Raw genomic sequence first — 25,847 nt, forward strand, 5'->3', positions numbered from 1 at the left:
CCCCCAGGCTGGGGGGCTGGGGCTTTACCCTGCATGCTGGGTACAGGATGGCTTGGAAAAGGCAAGGGAGACGCGGGGAGAACAGCCTCCCCGCGCCTACCGTAAGCTGTATCGAGAATCCAGACCAGGGATGACAATGGACAGGAATGGATGCAGGGAAGGGGCGGCTCGCGCGGCCGAGGAGGCAGGCCTGCGGCGCGGGGTGGCGGTCGCCCGGCCGACCAATGGCGTGGGACTGGGCGGCGGCCCCTCCCGCGGGGCGGGGGCCTGGAGGGCGGGGCGCGCTGCGGGCTAGCCGGGTACCAGCGCTGCCGCATCCCTGCTCGCTCCCCGCCCCCGCGCCGCTCCAGTTCCCGCAGCCCGCGGCGGCGTCCCGGCGAGGCCTGGCAGGTCCATCCCGAGCGCGGCTCTGTCCAGTTGGGTGCGTGAGAGACTGCGGCGGGGAAGGGGCGGCTCTGTTCGGTCTCGTCTGGACCGGTGAGGGGCTGGGCCCTCGACCGGGTTCCGATCCCGCGGGGAGGGTGATGACGGGCGCTCGGATCGCCCCAGAGTGGGCTGCCCAGGGCTGGGCTGGGAGTGGGGTCTTGGCGCTCGAGCTGCGCTGGGACCTGGTCGTGAAGGGGCAGTTCTCGAACCGGGGGCGGCGGGGGCGTGATTGGGGGTGTGGGGGGAGCGCCACGGGCGTTGGGGACTAGGCTCTGTCGCTCCTCCGGGGAGGGGGGCATCCCTGGGGGCCGGGGAAGAGCTCAGCCTGTGCTGGAGGAGGGGGTGGGGGTGCGGAAGGGATGGAGCGGTGGGGGCGGGGGGCGCCGCGCCCCGAGGGCACTCTGGGGGGTAGAGGGGCGCCGGGGGCGGGCCGGGGTGCAGGGCGGGGCGGGGCGCCGGGGCCGGCGTGGGGGTGGTCGGCGCGCCTCTGACCGCGTTCCGGGACGCAGGCGGCGGCGGCGGCGGCGGGCGCAGAGCGGAGATGCGGCGGCTCGGGGGCACCCTGCTGTGCCTGCTGCTGGCGGCGGCGGTCCCCACGGCCCCCGCGCCGGCTCCCACGGCGACCGCGGCTCCCGTCGAGCCCGGCCCGGCTCTCAGCTACCCGCAGGAGGAGGCCACACTCAACGAGATGTTCCGCGAGGTTGAGGAGCTGATGGAGGACACGCAGCACAAACTGCGCAGCGCCGTGGAAGAGGTGGGTGCGTCTGGCGGGCGGGCGGCTCGGGATAGCCCCTGGCTGGGGGAAGCAGTGCTCGGAGCGCTGGCCGGGTTCCTCCGTTCCGCGAAGGGGCTGGAAAGAGCGGGCAGCAGATTCGGAGTGATTCGGCGGCAGCGCAGGGTGATCTCAACTCCCATCTCATTCTGACTTTCCTGCCAAAAGATCTGGATCTGGGCCTGTTCACCGAGAGCCTCCGGCTGGGCTCACCCAGGGGCAGCCGGGGTCACCACCTGCTTACAGGCCGCTGGCCACTACCCTGCAATTGTCTTCAAGTGTGCAGTTGTCCCCTCCCCCCTGTCGTAAGCGGATGTTTGCATGGCCCCTGGTATTCCAGCGCTGTGGTTTTGCAGAGAGGCAGAGGAAGCTCCAAGGATCTCAAGTTCTAGCTTGTACGTGGGGCTCTGAACTTGTGCCATCTTCTCAAGACATAGTTAGGATGCCACGTGAGGACAAAAAGCCCCGAAAGCTTTGCTGCTGGTCTGTCTGGGCTTCCCCAAATGCCGTGTGAGGCAACGAAGGAAAATCAGAATCCTGAATCCCAGCAGTGTACGTTTTGAGATGTGGGGGTGGGCGTGGGGAGAGCAATGTGGAAGGCAACCCACCTCCACCTCAGTAGTGCTTTGGAGTCAGTCTTGGGCTCAAGGTTCTCCTCTGCCACTGACTAGCAGGGCGACATTGGGCAAGTCCCTTAACATCCTGTACCTCGGTTTCCTGTTAGAACTAAATGCCATGGTATGTGTGGGCACCTGGCATATAATAGGTGGGCAATATACAGCAACTGTTATTATCAGGTACCAAATACCTTAGCAAAACTTTGCCTGGCTTCTTCTTTCCATCACCTCCCAGGTCCAGACACTATGGATGGCATCCTCTATGATGAACACCCATTTGTCGTCAGGGCAAGAGGTGCAGCTGGCCCAGCCCTCCCAGCCCAGGTGTTAGGAGCTGTCCCTGGTGCCTGGGGTCGGTGGGCATGGTCACTGTCCGGCCTGGCTCTGGCTGTATGTAGCCTGTGTTTGGAGAGAAGCCAGCCATCCCAGTGAAGGAGTCAGCAAGAGACCAGATGTCCAGGCCGGGGGCGGGAGCGGGGGGTGTCAGGCATCTTCCCACCCATTTCTCTACATTCCATCTGGACAGAGCCTTAAATGCTAGCTCTGGTCTAACGGGTCAGGTTGCTTTCTCCCCACAATCTGCGTAGTTTGGGGATATTTCCCCTTCCTTCCCACAGCAGTCAGCCTGATGGAGTATGCAGTGAAGGGGACATTGGATTGGGAGGCAGCTGTGTGGGAAGCTGTACTGAACATCCACTGGACAGGCCAGGTTCCAAAACCCATGGACAGACGTTCTATTTCCTGTGAAGACAATAGAATCATGACATGGAACAATTAAAAGGAGAGGGGAATCAGATGGGCCCTAACATCTCTTACTCTGCCCCTTCATATTAATGGAGCTCGTGATCCTTCTGGTGCCAGGGTGGGTCATCTGCTTTCCTTCTCTGGGTTCCAGGATTTTCCCTGTTGCACACGGATTCCCACTGAGACTGATGAGGTCAACTCCATGTTTTTATTCCGTGTGAACTTGTTTGTGCAGCATGGTCTTCTGATGGTGGCGCTTGCTGAGGGAGATGAGGGAGAAGCAGGGGCCTCTTTAGTCCTGCTCATTGATCAGAGCAGTTTGGGACCAGCAGCCCTTAGTGGCCTGTCTACTCCATGGGAGTTGTCCTCATTGGCTCTGCCAGGGCCCCAGCTTCCTCCCTCCAGATGCACCTCTGCTTGGGTTGTGAAGGTGGGCTGGTGGAAGTTTGCCACCAGGAGATCTGCTGGCTGCTACCTCTGTCCTGCTCAGTGGTCACTCCCCAGAGAGTGTCCTCGATGGCAGTGAGGACAGGTTGAGAGAGGCTGAACACCTGCATGGCAGGAGAACAGGCCGTGGGAATCAACCTTTCTCTGTCTGGTCCTAGCTCTGCCACTTACTAGTGGTGGGATTTAGGAAATGTCCCCCCGCCTCCGTTAGGCTAAGGGGGGATGTAAACGAGAGGATGCAAGTAAAGCAAGTTGTCTGCTGTCTAAAATGGGATTAAGTAAAACTGTGTAATAGAAGTCACCCCCTGAGTTTGCGGTCAGGGTTATGGGAGATTGTTGGTTCCCAAGAGGAAATGGCTGTCATTGTCATCATATTAATAGTACCAGCGTGGATGATGACAAAGAACCACCAGTGTCTGATACTTAATAGAGTCTCAATAGATTGTGGCTATTAGTATTAATTTTTTTAAAAGAGACTGCCGGAGGGGTGGCAGGGTAGTTCAGTCGGTTAAGCGGCCCACTCTTGACATGGGCTCAGGTCATGATCTCCCAGTAGTGAGATGGAGCCTCCGAGTTAGGCTCTGCACCGAGCATGGAGACTGCTTGGGATTCTCTCTCTCTCTCTCTCTCTCTCTCTCTCTCTCTCTCTGCCTTTTTCCCACTCATTGACTCTGTCTCTGTCTCTCTCTCAAAATAAGTAAACATTAAAAAAAAATAAAAGTGACTGCCGGAAAGCCCCTCACATCTCATAAATACAGGATAGTTGCTATTTACTTCCCTGAGGAAAGGACCAGGACAGATGGATTAGTTGTTTACATAGTTGCATAATGAATCTGCTTTCAAGTAATTTCCTGATATTTTAAATATCCCAGCTGACTCGAGCTGCCGATTACTTTTTTTTTTTAATGTTTATTTTTGAGAGAGAGAGAGACAGAGACAGAGCATGAGTGGGGGGGGGGGGCAGAGAGAGAGGGAGACACAGAATGTGAAGCAGGCTTCAGGCTCTGAGCTGTCAGCACAGAGCCTGGCGCGGGGCTCAAACTCGTGAACTGCGAGATCATGACCTGAGTCGAAGTCGGATGCTTAACCAACTGAGCCACCCAGGCACCCCAAGCTGCTGATTACTGTTAAGGGAAAGATGAAGTTAACTGTACTTGTAGGATCATTATTGGGGGAAGCATACGTCCAAATGGTTCAATATAGGCTGTTCCTATTTTGATGTTTTAATATTCTATATGTTACTGATGGGTGTGTTTTGAGGATAAAACCACTTTCTTCCCCTCCCTTCCTTCTGTTCATTGTAACTGACACATTCTAGAATGTTCTTAATCACTTCGGGTATTCCGAGGAAGAGCCCCAATACCAAGCCTCGATTTATCTCCCCAGTTTTTCCTGCTATACCCCTTTAACCGACACACAGAATCAACCAGCTCTAAATGCCATTTTTTATAACATGCACATTCCTCCTTTATGAAGCAACTCCTATTGCTGTAGGCTTGAGTTTCTCTTGCTAGTGGCAGTAATAGTTGTGGTTGAAATTTCCATTGTAAACTGTACTTTTAGTTCATGGTGCCATTAGAGAACTATTAGCTCATTCTATTGAAATAACCACTGGTTGAGAGGGAGAAGGTTTTATAAAAAGAATCTCTGCTCAGCCCGGAGCAAACTTTAGATTTGGTAACTTGTCGATTATTCGAAAGCCAAACTGGAGGATTCAGGTTCCAACGGGAATTTTAAAAACATGAAAATATTCCCTTCTGCTTCTGGATATAGCCTCTCTAGCATCTTCAGTCTCCTGCTCTTTCCAGGTGTATCTTTTCTGTCACTAAACATTCCAGGATCTGTCACTTAAAAAAAATTTAAGGGGCGCCTGGGTGACTCAGTTGCTTAAGCGTCCGACCTCGGCTCAGGTCATGATCTCATGGTTTGTAGGTTCGCGCCCCACGTTGAGCTCTGTGCTGACAGCTGGATCTGCCCATGAGTCCCTCTCTACTTCATCATCCACCGTTTTATCCTGTGCCCAACGTGGACCCTGTGCCCCAGCCAACAACACACACCATTCTTGTCCAGGCTGCCACAGCCTTGCCTCGTCGTGCCCCTTTCCATTCACATCCAACCCATTCTTGGAGACCAGCTCAGTCACCCCTCCTCCTCCTCCTGGAGGTCTTTCTTTTCATTTCTTTAAACCCCTGGCTTGCTTCTAGAAACTGTCATAATCATCCCCAAAGTGGTTTATGTGGGGCTCTGCTATCTCCCCAGTAAATGCATAAGCTACTCAGGGCAGAATCACACTGGACAAGTCACAATATTCGGAGTCAGATTGCCCTGAGTTCTGTCTGAGCTTTGCCGCTTACTAACAATGTGATGTGATGACTTAGGAAGATCCCTTCACTTCTCTTCACTCGTGTTCTTCATCTGCAGAATGAGGGCAACAACACCTTCCTCCTAGCGTTGCTGTGAATGCTCAGGGAGGCAGGGAAGGCGTGGCGCATTGGCTCAGACATAGCTGATGCCCAAACGTGGAGGCCGTCTATTGTGACAACGACCACGATGATGATGAACCCAGTGATCAAGTTTCAGACACCTTGGCAATCCTCTCAGGGTCAAACACAGCAGTTGCTGACCAAGTCCTCATTTGTGTCTACCAGACTCGCTTCTAGTTCAGTGTTTTTGTGCTACGTCGCGACATGGCAATTCTTTTCCCGTATCCATCCCAGCTCATCAAATGTGGTTGAGAGACACAGGAAAAGAGGTGCCTTAATTGGTACATGAGAGAATAGAAGACAGTGATTTTTTTTTTTAAATAGAAGAATCTTTTTGAGGATTAGTTTTAAGAAGTAAAAATAGCCCAGAGTCAAAGATAGCAGTGTTGGAAAACTGCCAGCCACCAACTAGAACTTCTCTTTGTGTCTCTCGTTTAAATCCTAGAGAGAGTATCAGATTGGCTCAGCTGGCCTTTCTTTGAGTCCAGTCAGCTATGAACTGGTCACATTGTCAACTACTCCCTCGAGGTGGGGCACGGTGGTAAATGCACAAGGGGAAATTGGGTACAGCTTCAGGTTGAATGACATCTCTGGTATAAGTGTCACGGAGGCTCATAAGACTGGAGGATTTGAGACCAGCAGCCTCAGAAATCTGACACCAGGGGCGCCTCCGACTTCGGCTCAGGTCATGATCTCATGGTTCATGGGTTTGAGCCCCACGTCGGGCTCTGTGCTGACAGCTCAGAGCCTGGAGCCTGCTTCGGATTCTGTGTGTGTGTGTGTGTGTGTGTGTGTGTGTGTCTGCCCCTCCCCACTCGCTCTTTGTCTGTCTCTCTCAAAAATAAATAAACATTAAAAAAAAAAAGAAATCTGACACCAGAGAAGAACACATGTTCAAGAAGAGCCAGAAAGAGGGGAGACCCTGGGAACTAGTCAGCTGACCCTCTCTCTACAAAGGTCCCTGTTGTACCCAAGAGGTTGGGTGGGGAAGGAGACATAGCTGTCACCCTACCTGTATCAGGTAAGGGGCTGTCTTGGGGATGTTTGGCTCTTCCCACCCCTCACCACCAGACCCTGCAGCAGAGGTTTGGGGACAAATAATTTATTTGGGAAGTGATCCCAGAAATACTAGAAGGAAGTGGGAAAGTAAGATGGAGGAGAAGAGAAGGAATAGAGACTGTGCTAATGAGCAGGTTACTGCTAGGCACTGAGGCACCCCTGGGGTTCAGTCCCACTGGGCGTCAGAGAGACTCTGCCTCTTTGCGGGGAGAGGGGGGTGGGGTACTTACCGGCATAGCCTTTGGCTCACTGATTGAGGATGGTTCCTGGGGTATTAACTCCCCAGCGCTTGAGGTCTGTGCAGGCTGAGCACACTGAGCTGCCAGAGAGAGACAAAGCTGGTTGTTGGCACGTAAGGGAGTTGGATGCAGATCACGGGGAGATGGACGGGGCACCAACAGCGGGTGTACAAGGGCCAAGACTGTTCAATGGAAGCATGCTCAGATCCCACGTCTGCTTTTTCCTGACAGTCTTTTTTTTTTTCTTTTTATGTGTCTTGTGGATATCCTACAATGAATTTTTTTATTTTTTTTTATTAAATTTTTTTGACATTTGTTTTTGAGAGACAGAGAGAGACAGAGCACAAGTGGGGGAGGGGCAGAGAGAGAAGGGGACACAGAATCCGAAGCAGGCTCCAGGCTCCGAGCTGTCAGCACAGAGCCTGACGTGGGGCTCGAACCCACGAACTGTGAGATCATGACTGAGCCGAAGTCGGATGCTCAACCTACTGAGCCACCCAGGCGCCCCAAATTTTTTTATTTTTAATTTCTGTAAACATACAGTATAATATTGGTTTCAGGTGTACAATATAGTGATTCAACAATTCTACACATCACTCAGTGTTCATTGGGATAAGTATACATTTAAAAAAAATTTTTTTTTAACGTTTATTTATTATTGAGAGACAGAGAGACAGAGCATGAGCAGGGAGGGGCAGAGAGAGGAGGAGATACAGAATCCGAAGCAGGCTCCAGGCTCCGAGCTGTCAGCACAGAGCCCAATGCGGGGCTCGAACTCACAAACTACGAGGTCATGACCTGAGCTGAAGTCGGATGCTCAACCGACTGAGCCACCCAGGCGCCCCAAGTATACTCTTAATTCACTTCGTTCACTGTTTCACCCATCCCCTCACCCGTCTCCCCTCTGGTAACTACCAGTTTGTTCTCTATAGTTAAGAGTCACTTGTTTGTCTCTTTTTTGTCTTTGTTTTTTTGTTTTGTTTCTTAAATTCCACATTTGAGTGATATCTTCTGGTATTTGTCTTTCTCTGAATGACTTACTTCACTTACCACATCTTCTTTATCCACTCATCTATCGATGGACACTCGGGCTGCTTCCTTAGTTTGGCTATTGTAAATAATGCTGTAGTAAACATAGGGGTGCATATAGTTTTTCGAATCAGTGTTTTTGTGTTCTTCGGGTAACTAGTGGAATTACTGGATCATACAGTAATTCCATTTTCAGTTTTTGGGGGAACCTTCATTCTGTTTTCCATCATGACTGCACCAGTTTGCATTCCCACCAGCACTGCATGAAGGCTTTTTTTTTCTCTACCTCCTCACCAACAACTTGTTGTTTCTTGTGTTCTTGGTTTTAGCCATTCTGACAGCTATGAGGTGGTATCTCATTGTGGTTTGGGTTTGCATTTCCCTGATGATAAGTGATGTCCTTCACTGATAGTCTTGGAGAGTTATCCAGTCTCCCTGAGCCTTACTCTCCCCATTTGTAAAATGGGTACATTCACACCCATCTCCTAGGGAGGTGGGATTTAAGGCTATAACATATGTAAAACATTTAGTGCAGTGTCTTATTGTAGTGGGTATTCAATTAATGGTATCTATTGCTGCCATTATTTGTAATTGCAGAAGAGGAAAAGAGAAGTGGTTTTCTTTTTTTCTAGTGGAATGATTTGTATCAAGAGAAAACAATTTTACTCATTAAGTTCATTGATTTAATAGATGGAAGCAGAAGAAGCTGCTGCTAAAACATCGTCAGAGGTGAACGTGGCAAAATTACCTTCCAGTTATCACAATGAGACCAACACAGAAACCAAGATTGGAAATAATACCATCCACGTGCACCGAGAAATTCACAAGGTAAGGGTGGCCAGGGCCAGGACGTTCTTCTTTCTGTAGCACCCCGTCCCATCAGAGAACTAAGGTCTTGTTTACAAATTTGATCCATAAGCCAAAAATACGAATAAGGTTGGTAAAACACAGATTAAAAACCAGAGGGAGTAAGGGAGCTGTTTAAGTGGGAGAGTGGTGTACATATCAAAAACCTAAATTGCTTTTGCATTCAAGTAATAAATTCAACTCTAGGCTGCCTGCCAGTCCAATTGCAAAGGAATGGTCTGGGGTTTTTATCATTTGAAAAAAAAAAAGGGTGCAAACAAGTGTCTAGAGAGGTACGTCTCTAGTATTGAATTTGAGGAATTTATCTCATAGGTTTTAATGTATGTTTTAGTAGAGAGTTGAAATAGAGTTCATGTTTGGTGAATAGATCTTCACTGTTTCCTTAGGAGGAACTCAGAATGTGATACACTCCATCTTCAGAATGGAAAGCCCCTATTGCCATGAGATTGAACATCTTTTCATTTGCTGGTTATCCATTCAAACTCCCATAGCAGAGTTTTTCCCAGCCTGCCCCATGTCTAAGTGTTCTTGGTTTAATGTCTGGCATGAAGAGCAAGCAGGTTCATTCATTACCTGACTTGAGGAAGAAAACACCAGAAATCCAAAGGCACGTAGCATTAACCTGCCTTGGCGTGAGAGGTCGCCATCGTGACTTAGGCAGGACTGTGAGGGCAAACCTTGTGAGCCTGGTTTCTCTTGAAGAGAGTCTGGCGTGCAGACATCCAGGGTCATTGTAGAGGCTGTTGAGTTGATGTCCTATCGTTAGCATCAAGGAGCTTGACCTCTAATCTCATCTAAACTCATATACACAGGGCCTGATGGTTCTCACGAGAGAGTCTCACTTTTGTTCAAGGGCCCAGGTAATGACTTGGTTGAAACAATAGCATTTGTGTGTCATAGAGCATAAAGGGGTCAATTTTTATGGGCCATTGCCTTGACCGTAAAGTAGCCTTTATGTGGCTCTTCTCCCGCTGCCTACTGATGGGCCCAGCTTCAGAGTGTACCCCGTCACCCCAAGATAAATGAATGAGTCACTCACTGAAAAAAAAATCCTTTAGCATTGCTCATCTGAGGACTGCAGAATGTTTCCAAAAGTCATTATTTTATCTTTGTCAAAACCAATGTTAAGTCATTCTTTTTGACAATAACAGGTTTGGCTACTTAAGGATGCTTCTTGTAGATGTTGGAATACCCAAGTGTGAGTCCTTCCAGTAACTAGTATGATTTTGAAAAATTATTTAAATTTTATGTCCCTCACTAACCATACTTATGAAATAAGTATGTCAAGAATATACGTGACAGTAGCATGAGGGGCAAATAGTTTAAAGTACATGAGAGATCATTGTAAACTACAAAGTGCTTGCAACAGCAAGGTCTTATATTCCTTTTTTTTTCCCCAGTAAATTTATGTTATCAGCACAGCGTACTAGTAAGTATGTCAAGAATATACGTGACAGTAGCATGAGGGGCAAATAGTTTAAAGTACATGAGAGATCATTGTAAACTACAAAGTGCTTGCAACAGCAAGGTCTTATATTCCTTTTTTTTTCCCCAGTAAATTTATGTTATCAGCACAGCGTACTAGTTCTCCAGTAGGTTCCATGGAGCACCTGTCCTATGCAATGCTTCACGAAAGAGGGACTGGGGGGTGGTGAAACATATTTTGAAAACATTTTCCTTACTTCTCCTCCTAGAGATAGAAAAATGCACACTAGTATATACTAAAGACTTTAAGAAGTCCTGCATGTATAGAACCATAGAATTTTTAAAAATATACCATCAGTTAATCTGGCAAAAATCTGGCATAGAGGAAGAAGACACTGCCTATTTGCTGTAGTGGAGATTTATCAAGATAAAAATGTTAAAGGGGCGCCTGGGTGGCTCAGTCAGTTGAGCGTCTGACTGTTGATTTCGGCTCAGATCATGATCTCAGGGTCATGGGATCAACCCTCTCATCGAGCTCTGTGCTGAGTGTGGAGCCTGCTTAAGATTTTCTCTCTCTCTCCCTCTGCCCCTCCCACCTCCACTCACACTCGCTCTCAATTTTATATGTGGGTATATATATGTGTGTTGATTATATGTTATATTACATATATGTATATATGTTGATTATATGTTATATATATATGTGTATATGTATATATGTTGATTAAAATATATCTCTTCAGACGGCAGTTGGATCCACTGTGACAGATTAGGCTGAGTTTCCACTTTGTTCTGGATGCAGCCTCCTTGTGATATTAGAGCTGGCAGGAGCTTTACAGATGACCTAGTAATGAGGACACTGTGAATCAGAGAAGTGGCTTGTTCCCGGTTGCATGCTAGATGGCTGTTGGTAGCTGAGCCGAGGCTCGAAGAACACAGATCTCCCGTCTCCTGGGCGGACATCCTTTCTGCTCTTTACCACCAGCACGAGCGTTCGATAGACAGGGCCTTTGGTGGGGCAGGAGTGGCCCGCGGTGCCTGTCAGGATTTGGGGGGCTCAGCTTAGAGGCGCCTGCTGCTGGTTACAGAATCAGATCCAGACCCCAGATAAGGGAGCCTCCCATTGTACTTAAGCACTTTCTTGATAAAATACTTCGCCAGAATCAGGAAGGGGGTAGCTGTGGGTAAAGCCTGCTTGCTTCTCATGAGAGATGTTTGATTAGACACCCAGACCTGTCACTGTTGAAAAGAAAGTTGACGTTGAGTTTCAAGTGACGAGCCCCAAGAACAATAAAAGCAGCCAGTGCTGAGTATGTGCTCGATGACCGGCTCTGTGCTGAGGGCTTTGCACAGACCTCCCCAGCGCTCTGCATAGCAACCCTATGAGGTAGACTCTGTTATGTTCCTTATCGCGGTGCAGAGAGGAGGCCGTCTGTCTGACGGCTTCTGGTGGAGTTCAGAACGAGAGGGGGAGTGGGCATTCTCTCTATTTTGGCAGATGCCCCAGCTTTCAGAAAATGGAAGAAAGAAACCAGCTTGTGGGATGTGCCCAGAATTCCTTCTGTTGCATGCTCACTATACTTGCTCTGCCGTAGATCACCAACAACCAGACTGGACAGACGGTCTTTTCAGAGACGGTCATCACGTCTGTGGGAGACGAAGAAGCCAAAAGGAGCCACGTGAGTTGTCCTCTCTCCTGGGCTCACCCTGGAGGCGCACACCTTTGTTTAGCTTGTGACGGGTGACCCAGACTTCAGGCTGTGGGCAGAAGGGAGCTGACTCTCATTTGCCTCTTCTGCGTCCTTTCTACCAAGATGCCCGGATGCCTGCATTTCTGGCCGGAACGATACAGTCTGGTAATAGGCTCTGGCTCAGTGCTCTCTGCATCAGGAACAACAGGGAAATGAGATTCAGTTGGTATTTGCATGGCTCCCCTTTAGCCTTGAAAGGGAATAAGGAGGTACCAAGTACATTGATTGGGGGCTCTGGCCATGAGATCTGATGCATCCAACCTGGAATCCCCAGAACCTCTGGTGTGGCCAGGCCTCTTACAAGCCCAGCCCTGGTCAGGCAGTTTGAGAGCAAGAAGACCTCACAGGGAAGCCCGTGGTCTAAGGGAAAAGGGCTGTCCTCCTTCTCCAGGCCTCATGCTCTGGCCACTTGTGATTGTTCCTACTACACAGTGGCCTGCTGCTTTGTCCAATGGCGGCATGGTTTTTATAGAACCACATAGTCCTAATGTTGGAAGGGGCATATTTCACAGGAGGAAAGCCTGGGCACGGTCGGGAGATGACCTAGTTGGAGTCAGTGGTCTCCAGACTCCCAGGCCCCAGGTGGCTCACCTGTACTTTACCTTCTCAGAGAGGTGGCTGGCTTCAGATGCAGATGCCTGGTGAGGAGTAGACAAGGTGACTGCCATGTGACATGGTCAGCGGTAAAAATGTGCTTCCTCTATGGGGACCCCAAGAACCAGCCTGTCTGTCCCCAGGTTCCTGACACAGACTTTAACCACAAGTTCTTACCCTCCAACGTGCGGAACGCATCCCTGGCCTTCACAGGGGATCAATGATTTTTCTTCACTTCTTTTGGTATTCTCATAGGAAGGGTAGCAGTGTACCCACAATAGCTAGGGAGGTGGTGCTGATGTGGTTGGTAGTTGGTGGGTCCTTTTTGCTTGGTTCTGGCACGGTGCTCAGACATTTACCTCAGGCTGGGGGGTCCAGTTGGTTGTGTGTGATAATGGTGACCCACCATTCAAGGGACCTGGGGGCAAGCTCTGTAGTGAAGTGGAAAGAGCTCTAGCAGTGGAGGCTGGAAGCAGGGGTTTGTCACTTATGAGTTGGGTCACCCTGGTCACAGAAGCCTTTGAAGTGAAGATAGGGTCGACGGACGGTCTGGAAGGAAGAGAGGCTGCACTTCAAAGGTGGGAAGAGAGAGAGGGAAACAAAAAAAGAAAACAAAAACAGACAAACAGCCACAGGATGTGGTCATGGTACCAAGAGGGAAAAGCTTCAGAGTGTTATACATTTAGGTCTCTGTTTGGGGCCCCTTGAGGGAAGGAAAGCCTCAGCAGAAACCATGCAATAGAAAGGGTGGGGGAAACAGAACGCTCAGGGCTGTGAACTAGCAAAAATGTCTCTGTTGTCAAGTGTGAGAAAAAAGAAAAAAAAAAAGCATGTTATTGCACAATGGTACATCCTTTTTCCGGGAAGCTTCCCAGGGCCTTATGATGAACACCTGCCAGAGGCCCACCCCATGCCTCCTCTTTTGCCCTCCAAGTGAGGTGAATGTGTCAGGTTTTGAGCCCTGTGGGAAGGGAACTGAGGCCCTGAGAGTGGCGGGGGGTGCGGGGGGTCGGGGAGAAACAAGATCTTGAAGATGCTGAGGATGTGCTTGGGCCACACTTGTGTGCCGCCACCAGTGAGCTCACTTCCCAGCTGCCCCCGGTGTGCGTGGCCTTGTATGCCCATGTGTGTCCATGCTCCGGGGCCAGCTGGGAGGCCCAGAATCCCCACACCTGCCCGCACAGTCTCCTGTGTCCATCCTGTGATGGAGGACCCACAGCGCCCTTGTGCAGCGTATAATCCCAAACCAGTCTTGTGAATGCAGGTTGACAGCAAGGGATAGATCATAGAAACCCAGTTCTTGATTTCTGCTCAAGAAACTCCTTGAGTTTCTCTGTGGGAATAAATTCCACTTTGCTTATCTAGAAGGGAGATTTGGGGCATCGGATACTTGACTGGCCGGTGTCTGGCGAGTCCCGTGGTCTTTAGAGAACAGACTGGAGACTTTTGAAGTCACCTGTGGAAGGGCTATCATGTGGCAGAAATGGTGGCATGTGTACCTTACAACAGAGCCTCTCTCATTGTTGGTGTGGCTTCTCAAGAGTCAGAGAAGCAAGATCTAGTATCGAATGCCCACAGAATTCTTCCATTCAACTCCTCCTTGGTTCCTGGGTCACCATTGTCCCAACACAACTGAGCTGGGGCTTGGGCATCATCTTTACAGAGACGAGGCACTCCTTTTAGTGAATAGGAAGCCATAAAGACTAGATTTCCTTCAAAGGGACACAAACGGGCGAACATTGTCACTGCTGTCCCATTCTGTAGTTTCGTAATATAATGATTTTTGCAAACGGACGAACATTGTCACCACTGTCCCGTTCCGTAGTTTCATAATGTAATGATTTTTACAGTTGGCCCTGAAATGCATTACATGCTGAAGAAACTTTCTCTGAAATGGAAAAGAGAGATTTGCCATTCAAAAGAACAAAATGCTATGCTGTTCAAATCTTCAAATACTGTAAACAGGGGCTGAAGTTTCAGGATTTAAAACGCCCAGATGAATTCAATTAAAAATAATCACCGTGCACTCCATATTTTCCTTTCTTCAAATGCTGCAATGTGTATTAATATGTATGGTAACCCAAGGAGGCCCATGGAAAGTTACAGACAGTAATACTATATGGCTGTCTAGAAAATTTAGCCCAGTATGTGCAAGGTCTTGGTCTGTTTTTACATTCAGATGTGAAAGCGTTTTGTTATTTCACCTGAGCGCCCCTGCGATGGTGATGGGGTCTGACGTCTTTCTGTGAGGCTTTTGTTCTAAGCCCTCAGCCCGGCTCCCTTCACGGGCCAGTGGGTGGGCTGATTGATGTTGGGCTACTTTTGAGCGGAGGGGTTAGGAAGAAAGTGGCGTGCCGGAAGCCAGAGAGCGGACAAGCCATTATGCATAAACGAGAAGCTTTTATTTATAGAACAGTGTCCCCAAACATGAAGCATCTCGCCCAATTAGCCAAGGCACCATTTTGAAGGGACATGTCCTCTCATTAAAATACGGCTCACAACTACAAAGCTTAGCACATCATGCATTTGCTGTCTTTTCTGTTTTCACATTCGAATATGATCTAGAAGAGTGAGTTTGTTTTTCCAGCTGACTATACCTAGTTTGAACCTACACATTCAATCACGTACAGCCAACTCCAAGATACCACTCAAGACTTAGGAGACCACAGGTACATTTCACTACCCAAAACATCCAGATGGTAGCAGTTTTGTGACCAAGACTCCCTTGTCCCAGAGAATGATCAGTGCAGACAGTGCCTTTTTTTACTAGAGATGGTGGTCTATGGACAGTGACAATGGAATTCTCCACAAGTGTGAAACCAAATGTCTTCTCTTTTGTGAGGGTACTTTGTTTTTTGTGTCGAAGGCTGGGGAAGTAGAATGGTAAACCATGGCTGGACTTTTTGAAGACTTATGTTGGTTTGTTTCCCCTTGAATGGTAAACATCTGGTCACCTCAAAGCCCTGAGAGACAGACCCACCAAGCATGTGAGAGAAGAAAGGAGGTTAGATGACCCCCTTCTCCATTAGGCCTCAGGTTCTCCTTTGCTTCCAACCGTTCATTCATCACAGAGTCGACACAGGTGGGGTACCAGCTTCATTTGCTCCCCATCCCCTGATATTTGATGCTGGAGTCGCCCTTATCAATTTAGTGGAATTGCTGAGGGCACCATGATAACAAGTCACTGGAGGTGTATTTTAACAGAAATGCATTGGGCAGGGCATGAGTCTGTTAGAGAAACTCGGTCAGCTCCCAAAGTCCTTGCCTCCTGTTGGGAGTCCTGTTGGGCAGGGAGGCAGGGGTGGCCAAGTCCCGGGAAATACAGCCCTTCCCTGTCTGTGTCCAGGCCAATTGAAGTCTGAACAAGGTAGTCTGAACCTGGGTTCAAACCCTGCCTTGACCCTTACAAATTCTGACCTCTGTGATTCGGTTTCTTCATTTATCAAATGGGGCTAATAATCTCTGGTTGACAAAGTTGGGTGAGAATCTAGGAAGGCAGGGTTTATAAAAGCTCTTTGTAAGGCTTGTTATTATTGAAAAGTAATTAAAACTGGGTTCTAATTGGCTTCTCCCCTGGTTCCCAGCAACCTGTTGGAAAAAGAATGGAATTTGCTTGGCAGCTGAGGGTATGTGTAAAAGGCCTCCACTGGCTTCTTTGCTTTGATGTTTAAAGCCTGGGGCTAAGTTCTTCTGAGGCCTGCCTCACCCTCTGAGTCATGGGCTTTGCCAGAAGCTCTGTGCTCAGGTTGACTCACCCTGCCCCCATCTTGTCCTTGCCAGTCATTTGTGTCTGGTTTGGGCATTGGGGATACACGCTGAAGGAAGGATGGGACACAGTGAATGACAAGAATAGGTGACAGTCAGGCGCTGACAAGTTCCGGGAAGCTGGCAGGATGTATACTGGTTTCTATAGAAAATAGCCGACTTAGGGTTGTAAGGGTGATAGCATAGTCTTGTGTGAATGTGCAGGTCTCCAGTCCTGTAACCAAACATCTGGGTATGTTTGCATTTCTAGATTTATAGTTTGAGTTGACTTTGTGATTTCTGGCCAAGTTTAAGGCCCTCATGCCTTAATACAGCAGGAAAAAAATTTAGGAAAAATCGAAGAGTTCTGGATCATTCTGAGAAATGGATAAACAGTCCCAAATAAAGTTGATGTGGGTGAGTGGATTTGAATAAGAAGTAGGCATTTCTCTTTGAGCTATAACCTGGCCGTATTAAATTGTACTCTCCTCGACCTAAGTATCCTTCAAGAAGGAATTCATGAAATATACATGATGCCACATGCAACATGAAAATACTATGAAGTTAACACAAATGAGTTTCATTTAGGTTTCATGGAAGTTAATATGAAAGGATGTCTTCAATTCAATGTTAAGTGAAAAAAGCAATTGCAGAACAGTGTGTATACTATATAAAGTATATAAAATACACTTTACACATACAGCATATAAAAATACCTTATTTTTAGAAAGAAAAGTATGCCTAAAAAGCTGAGCAAAATATATGCTAAATCATTAATAGTAGATATCTCTGGAGGAATTGAAATTTGCAGAGACTTTTCCTTTATTTCTATATTTTAAAAATGTTTTTAAGAGGAGCATATGAATTATTTATAATTTTGCCATAATCATCTGTCTACATATTTTTAAAAAATTTTTTAACATTTTTTTTTTATTTTTGAGAGACAGAGAGAGAGCATGAGCAGGGGAGGGGCAGACAGAGAGGGAGACACAGAATCCAAAGCTGGCTCCAGGCTCTGAGCTGTCAGCACAGAGCCCGACTCGGGGCTCGAACTCATGACCCGTGAGATCATGACCTGAGCCGAAGTCTGACGCTTAGCCAACTGCGCCACCCAGGAACCCCACATCTGTCTGTGTTTTTAAATGATTTTGCAAGTATTTTCATTGTGTAAATTTAAAAAATTAAACTGCTAAGCCAAAGGGTGTGCATATGTAACATTTTGAGAGATAGTGCCGTATTTTCCTCCAGAAAGATTGTACTACTTTTATTCTTAGCAGTTTCTGAGACTGTATTCCACCAACCCTCATCTATAGTGGGTGTTAACAATGGGTGATCATCTAGAGCCTTTTTTTTAATTTCTATTTCTTTGGATACCAGTAGGTTCAGGGCAATGGCTGTCTGAGTGTTAGAAGTTGTAGCAAATAGAGGCTCCACAGATTTATCTCATCCTTACTCCCCCTTTCAGGGAGCAAGGTCAGTTTTGCATTCCAGACTGTTCCCGAGACCAAAAAGCATCTGCCCCACTGTGGGGCAGATTAGGAAGGTGTGAAGTTCTGGTGGAAACTATCCCAGCGTTCAGTGTACAAGTCACCCTGGGGAGGGGGTGACAGTGACATGCAGGTGACTGCCCTCACCCCTGTGAACACGAAAAGACAAGCATTGCCTCCTTCCTCCTCCCCCCACCTCCACAAACACTCCAGACAAATGCTTGGTTGCCTCCTGTAGGAGAAGCATTTCAGTGGGGTGGCTAAGGGCTTGGGTCCAGGCGGATCCAGTTCAAAGTGCGGGCCTTTCTGGCTTATGAGCTGTGTGATTTTGATTAAATGCCTTAACTGCTCTAAGCCTTAGTTTCTCCACAGGTACAGCGGTATTAATGAAAGTACCTTCCATGTAGTGTTGCCCTGCAGATAAGATAAAAATAATCCAGGTTAAAAAAAAAAAAAAAGCCACACATTGTGTACAACGTAAGAGTAAGCAGTCAGTAAATGCCAGACATTTGTTGTCCTTATCTGATTACCCCAAAACCACAGCTGTCAAAATTCCCAATATTAATTATTCAACTTATTCATTTATTTGCACATTTATTGAGCACTTCTTTGTGTCTGACAGATAAACAGAAAAGACAGTCCCTGACTTCAGAGAGCACCCAGGCTGGTAGTAGACCAAAAAAAAATACACAGGTCATAACATGAATTCATATTTCTTCCTAAGGCAGAGGTCGTACAGGGGATGGTGGGAGGGAGCACTGTGCAGCTGCCATATCAGGTAGCCAGGGAGGACTTTGTTGGGAGACAGTCCTTCATAGTCTGTGGCATTTGTGCTCATTTTATAAACAGAGGCACTAATTGCCCTTTTGCTCCAGACTGTCTTTTCAAGGATGTTTGTACAGCAAGCAACCTTGGAAGATAGAGATGGCTCTTCCTCTTGGGCAGAGGGCAGGTTTGACTGCAGTCTGTTATAAAAGATTTGGGTTTTCTAAGCCGGACATTCCTCAGCTCTGATGCACACCCACTGAATGCACAGCACCCACCTGGGCCCCCGTTGGTTGCCCCATGGGACTTGAAGCCAAGGGGACCCGTCACAGACATGAAGCTCATACTACTTCTGTGTTGTCAGCAGTAAGGTCCTTTGTCTCTGACCCAGGGGTCTCCTGTCTTCTGCTGCCATCCATGAAGCCGTGGAAGGTTCACTTGTCACTTTGCAAGCAGGGTAAAGTCTTAGACCCTTCACATTTCTCAGCCGGCTTCCCGGAAGAGGTGACAGTTGAGCTGTATTTTGGATGATGTCTAGGAATTCTCAGTTGTGGGGAGGAAGGTCATTCCTTGCAGAAACATTCTTGGTTCAAAGCCAGGGAGGCTTACGGAAATAAGACCACGTGTGAGGAACACTGCATAGTTTAGAAAGCCAGAGCGGATGCATGCTTGGGGGGAGCAGCAGATGAGGCTGGGGAGAGGCAGAAATTAGATCAGGAAAGGCTTCAAGAGCCCAGCCAAGGAGTTAGACATACGTGCTGAGTTAGTAACATCCTCCATCTGAAACAGTTTGACATGCCCTGTACTGTGTATACAGTGTATTGAGGCTCCACACAATCCCCAGAGGAAAGAACCAGGAAGACATGGTTTGGTTAGTGGAAACGTTCATTGGTGGGGACAGAGTTTTGCTTAATCCTGGTGAAGTTCAAGGTCTGAATCCCTTGTGCCCTACAAAATGCCCGGCCTCAGAGATTGGAATCTGGAAACGTTTACTTAGAAATGGAATGGTCTGCTTTTGCTTGGTGCCACTAGGCAGGCCAGCTAAATGACAGTGATCGAACTTGAAATCTCATCAGGCTGACGGCATCTGCTGCAGAACAAGCCGACTTCTGTGGTTTCTGAGCAGCCCGAGCATGTCCGGGGCTGGAGAGCTCCCCAGGTAGGTGTCTGGCTGTCTGCTGCTACTGGGACCTAAGGACCCTCCCCCAGAGCAGCCTGAGCGACATTCACCATAGGACCTTTGCATCCTGGCTGTAAGATATGTGGCTTTGCCCTTCCTTGCCCCTTGGCATTGTTCTGAATAACTCCCAAAGCTCGTGAACCCACTTTGTGTTATTTTAAAAGTAACATCGGGGGAAAAAAAATAATACCAAGGGCCACAACATCCCACCGTATTCCCTCATTTAGTCCGTATGGTGCTGAAAGTGGCCAGAAAGTTACCACCCCCCCCCCTCCAAGTCCACCTGTTGCTCATTTTCAGGGAAAATCCTGGTAACAGTTCAGACCACCCCATCGGTGCTGTGATGTATGGAGTGCTCAGTAATAACTAATGACCGTAATGACGCTAATAGTAATAGATGATGATGAAGGGAAGAGCTGCCATTTGTGGAGTCCTGGCTGTGTGCCAGGCACTGTGCTTAGGATCTGACCAACTTCCCCTTACCTAATCTGCGTGGGAACCACACAAGGCAGATACCTACTGGCCCCATTTTACAGATGAAGTAACTGAGGCTCAGAGAAGTTGTACAAGCAGAGCCTGTACTAAAAGAAAAAAAAACACAAAACACATCCCTCATGTCTTCTTGATTCCCAAACTCCCAAAACCCGTACACTTAATGGACCATTTTTTTTAATTGTGGTAAGGTAAAATACATACAACATCAAATTTATCGTGCCCAATGATTTTTATGTACATAGCTCAGTAGTAGGTACATTCACACCATTGTGCAGCCAATCTCCAGACATCCTTTCATCTTGCAGAACTGAAATGCTGTACCCATTAAACAGTAACTCCCTATGGCATCCTTTCTTCCAACCCCAACCCCCAATCTTCTGCTTTCTGTCTCTTAGGAATTTGACTTCTCCAGGTAGCTCCTATGAGTGGTATCATACAGTATTTGTTTTTGTTTTTTGTTTTGTTTAAGTTTGGTTTTTTTGGTGACTGGCTCATTTCACTTAGCATGTTGTAGCATGTATCAAAATTTCCTTCCTTTGTAATGTTGAGTAATATTCCCGTTGTATGCTTATGCCATTTTGTTTCCATTCACTCATCAGTGGACACTTGGGTTGTTTCCACCTCTGGGCTATTGCCGATATGCTGCTGTGAACAGGGGTTGTGCAAATACTGTCTTCGAGTCCCTGATTTCAGTTCTTTTGGGTATCAACCCAGAACTGGAATTGCTGGGTCATATTGTAATTCTGTTTTTAATGTTTTGAGGAACCTTCATACTGTTTCCCACAGCAGCCGACCTATTGTCCATTCCCACCAGGGGGCATGAGGTGGGACATTTTTTTATCTCTTGGTTTCCACGACTGCAGGCGCTGGGGGACTCGAGGGCCCAATCTGAGCAGAAGGGCTGGATAAAACTTCCTGGCCTCTGCTGCCCTTGGTCAAGGCAGTGTGGCCTCTGCAGTGTGACAGCCACAGCCTCAGGGGATGTCTTTGAGGTGGAACTGCCGCCACTGCCCAGAGATTCCCACCCTGGCCCCAGCCTCTAGCCCCAGGTTGGCTGCATTCAGGGCCAGCCTCCATCTTGGAGATTCATTTCTGGGATCCAAAGATGTGATTTTCTTGACCATTTTTAATCTATGCCCTGTCCCCTCCCTCCTTTACAAGACCCCCCAACAGAGTCTCCTAGAAGAATCATGGAGGCTCCACAGGCCTCCCACTTTCCTGCCGGGGGAACCACAGACTCCCGGGGGCTCAGGTGGGGTGTCTGACTTCCGGGGAGAGGGTGTGGTGGTGGCAGCAGTGTTTGAATTCCCACTGGTGGTAGGGAGGGCTTTCCTGGGAGGAAGGACAGAGGACAGTGCCAGTGGAGGCCCTGGCCATGCCCTGTCCTCCTCTGGATCAGAGGTAGGGCCAGTGGAGGGGACCTGGGTAAGGAAGGGGACTCACCGTCAGGCCCCCAAATCTGATGAGCTTAGCTGGCCTCCCAGTCAGGCAGGAACGTCTGCTCTTGGTGACAGCTCCAGCAGACTGGAGGGAAAACCATGGGAATGATGGCTGCGGATGGGGCCATCTAAATGTTTGCACACATCTCATGGCTCAGTCTAGAACTGCCGTTAGCTTCATTTTTAACCTCCACCTCCTGGAAGAATAAGAAGAAACAAGACTTTGGGCACATTTAAGGGAGCACAGTGCAGTGGAATTTGGAGTCGCGAAGTGCCATGGGTTGGAATCCCGTGGAGAGAGGGGAAGGGCTTCCCTCACTGCTCTGAGCGCTGGTCCCTGCTCTGTGAAAGGAGGATTCAGTGACCCCCCCAAGGGTGTTTTAGAAGAGACAATGTGTAGAAAGCATCTGGCACTTAATAGATACCCAGTAAATGTAAATTCTCCTTCTGACCTGCTTTGCCGGACCCCTGGGGACAGGAAGCAGCTTTCTGGACTGTGACAAATCAATAAATATGTTTGTTTTGTTGTAAAGTTGCTTCACTTGAAACACAGTAATTCAGAAAGTTTCTCAGGTGATGGCCGCTGAGGTGCTAAATAAAGCAGATGAGAAAGTTGTTGTGTATGAAGACAGTCCTCATGCCAAAGATAAGTAAAACGATATTGCACTGAGTCACAGAGTTATAAATGGAAAATTTTATCAGGGACCTTCGAGCTCCTGTAGACTAGGGATGAAAGCAGGTGGCACAACACTGCCATTCCCCCCTCCCCCACCACTGTGACTATGGCAGCCATTGCAGTTACTTCCTAATGAGCCCAGATAGGGCCTTGGAACTTGAGACAACCCAGCACTTCAAGCAGCCACTGGAAATCAAGTGGAAAAGCACTATACTTGACATCCATTTCTTATTCCTGCTCTAGACCAAACCTCTCATTTTACAAATGAGAAAACAGTTGGGTCCCCTGGGTAGCTCAGTCGGTTAAGCTTCAAGCTTTGGCTCAGGTCATGATATCACAGTCCGTGAGTTCGAGCCCTGCGTCGGGCTCTGTGCTGACAGCTCAGAGTCTGGAGCCTGTTTCAGATTCTGTCTCCCTCTCTCTCTGTCCCTCCCCCGCTTGTACTCTGTCTCTCTCTCAAACATAAAAAAAAAACATTAAAACAAAATGAGAAAACAGAAATGAATTTTCTCCAAATCATGGAGTTGGGACTTTATTGTCCAGTTAGGTTTTTAATACACTGTGGACCTGGAGTTTCCTGTTGAGGAAGCAGGTTTCTGGGTGCCACATCTCCGAAGATTAGTAACAGAGAAGACGGTCTGCCTAATGCTGAGAAAGATGATGAAGACCGATGGGGAAGGGTCTTCTCAGGCCCAGGGAGAAAATCAGAAGTTCGTAAAGTGGCAGCAGGGAGAAGGGTCTAGAAGACCATGAGCCCTGGTGATGGGGTTTTGGAGTGGTGCTGGGGGGCCAGAGCCAACGGCCAAGAAAGAATTCTTGAGATGTCTTTGGTGCAAAAAGGTGATTTTATTAAAGCACGGGACAGGACCCGTGGGCAGAAAGAGCTGCACTGGGGTTGTGAAGAGTGAGAGGTTATATCCGTGGAGTTGGGGGAGGTAAAGGCCAAGGGGAGGCATCTAGAAGGACTTGCATATGCTAAAGAAGACTCATAAGATACGAGAGGCCTTGCTCTTGTCAAGATAAGGCTGTTTCTCTGTAGCAAGGCATTAACATTAAGACAGTAGGGAGTTCCTGGAGAAATGTTATACTCTGTATTTGCCTCAAGTATTTGTCAAAGGGCTGCAGGTCAGGAAGAAATTTAATTTTACCTACCATCTCCTTCTTTGTTCCCCACATCACTCTGGAGGGGAAAGTAAGGTGGGGGCACCAGGAAACTGAGTCTAGAGGTGTCTGGAGAGTAGGCTGTTGATAAGAGTGCCTTTTTCTGGTAATTTACTAAGACATATGTAAACTGATGGAGACCGCTGTCCTGCATGACTGTGATCTCGATCAGTGAACTGTTCCCTGGGTACTCCTTTCCTTTGGAGTGCCCAAGGGATGTCACACATGTGGGGGTGTTTGCCAGCACGTGCTTTGCCTTCAGCTGGCCTTAGGCTCCCTTCATCACTGGGAAGGGAGGGACTTTGTCACGTTCACCTCTGTGTTGACCAGAGGTAGGCACTTAGTAGTTGAGTGCACAGATTTAATGAGGACTGTATGACCAAGGAATAACTTGGGGAATATAAGCAGGAGCAGAAATCCTTGAAGATAAAGTTCAGCGAAGAGCTACAAACAGGCAGATGACAAGAAAGATGACCCCCTCTGTGTTTGTTAGCTTTCGTTCATTTGTCTACATTACTGACGCCTTGTGTTGGGCTGTGCACCAGGGGTTTTTACAGGTTTTATTTTCTTCTAATCCTTTACCATCCTGAGAAGTCAGTATTCTTTCACAGCAGAGGACATCAGAGTGTAGAGAAGTTAAGTTCTTGAAGTGGTAGACGGTTGACTGAGTGGTAGAATCAGGCTGTGAACCTGGGCATAAATTGTGGGCTTTTCGATAAATAGATCTATTTCTGATAGAGAAAGTCGTGCAAGTTTGCAGCCGTGATTTCAGGTGCTTGAAGAGGTTCTCATGATCTCTCCACCTCTCATTACATTCCTATCATTTATCTTATTTTATTTTGGTTTTTTTTAATGTTTATTTTCGAGAGAGAGAAAGAGAGACAGAATGTGAGCAGGGGAGGGGCAGAGAGAGGGAGACACAGGATCTGAAGCAGTCTCCAGGCTCTGAGCTGTTAGCACACAGCCCGACGCGGGGCTCAAACCCACGAACCGTGAGATCATGACCTGAGTCGAAGTCAGAAGCTTAGCTGACTGAGCCACCCAGGCGCCCCACATTCCTGTCATTTACATTGAGTCATTAAACACTTCCTCCCTAAACACCCAGAATGAAAAACCAAACTCCCCAAAGGGCAGCTCCGTAGCAGTAAATGCTGGAATCTTTCCCTCCTGAGGATGGCAGAACCCCTTGGGGTCACCCAGAGAGGAGAGCAGAGGAGAGTTGTTCAGGAAACCATGGAATCTCTCACCCACTTTCTTCTGTTCTCACCACTGGTCGGTGAGAGACCAGCTGCCACCAAAGAGGAACATGCTAAACCACTGGAGAAAAGCATTTTAAGTGGGTGGCATGCCCACGTATCTGAAGAAGTTGGCCAGTGACAAATCTCAATGATGTGATGTGGAAAGTCCAGCCACAGGGAAACAGCCCGAATTTTCCATAGTCTCATGATTCAAGGCCTCCCTGAAGAGGGAGCAGGCACAAAGGACAGTAAGAGCCCACTGCCTTGCAAGTATGGTCAGGACGGAAAATGTCCTGGCTGGAAGACAGAGAAAGGCCTGAGCCCCAGGCCCTTGGGTGCCTGGGAGGCTAGAGGTGCGTGGAGGCCAGCAGACTCCATCCTTTTCAAGTCCTGGAAGCCGCGGGACATAGGCTCATTCCCACATGCACAAGTTTCCCCACCCAGCACTCTTTTGTTTTTCCCATTGCTTACAGGCCCTGTGTTTCTCCTGACAATGTATACAGGGACCTCCTTCCCCAGAGAGAACACACACCCAGCAGCAGAGAGGCCAGTCGTCCCACTCAGTGCCTGCCTGGCAGAGCTGCTCCCCTCCCCGCGAGCGCTTTGCTAAGATTGGGAGGATGGAAGGAAAAAGAATATTCACTGAGCACCTACTATGTGCCAGGTGCTGTGTGACCATTTCATAGATGCTCTTTTCCTTAACTCTTACCAAACCCGCCTTAAACGGGGTGCTGGCTCCCTGTTAAAGACCAGGAAGCACAGGGTGACCAGCCAAGGCCACCCAGCATGGAGGTGGCAGAGCTGGGATTTGGAAATAAGTGTTTTACTTCAAAGCCAAGGCTCCTTCTGGACGACACCACCTTCCAGAAGGGCCAGATGGGAGGCCTCTGACAGCAACGGAATGTGGGGCGCATGCCGTGATAGGTGGCCACACTCACCACCTTTCATCTTCCTGGCGACGTAGTCCGTTAGGTTTCCCCATTCTCATTTTGCAGGTGAGGAAGCTGTGGCCCAGGGATGTTAGGTGACTTACCCAGGCTCGCCCAGCAAGGAGGACTGAGGAAGGAAGCAGACCTGGGGAGCTTACCCTGGGGGGAGCGGATCCTTCCAGAGCGCGGGGGCTGGGTCTCAGCTCCGTGTGGCTGGACTTCTCGGCACCGGCGCCTCGGGGTGTCGGGCGCAGGAAAGCTGGGTGTGCCCACACCACCT

At 48.5% G+C, this 25,847-nt stretch overlaps 1 protein-coding gene across 1 annotated transcript in view; it reads left to right on the plus strand.

Moving 5' to 3' along the window:
* Positions 1-967: 967 nt before the first annotated feature.
* Positions 968-25,847, plus strand: part of DKK3 (dickkopf Wnt signaling pathway inhibitor 3) — a 46,252-nt gene continuing 21,372 nt past the window's right edge. The window contains exons 1-3 of the mRNA XM_060606021.3: positions 968-1,180; positions 8,507-8,644; positions 11,704-11,787. Coding sequence (XP_060462004.3) covers positions 968-1,180; positions 8,507-8,644; positions 11,704-11,787 — 435 coding nt within the window. The remainder of the gene's footprint in view (positions 1,181-8,506; positions 8,645-11,703; positions 11,788-25,847) is intronic.

The sequence above is a fragment of the Panthera onca genome, chromosome D1, assembly GCF_046562875.1.
Source record: "Panthera onca isolate mPanOnc1 chromosome D1, mPanOnc1 haplotype 2, whole genome shotgun sequence".
Taxonomy (NCBI): Eukaryota; Metazoa; Chordata; class Mammalia; order Carnivora; family Felidae; genus Panthera; species Panthera onca.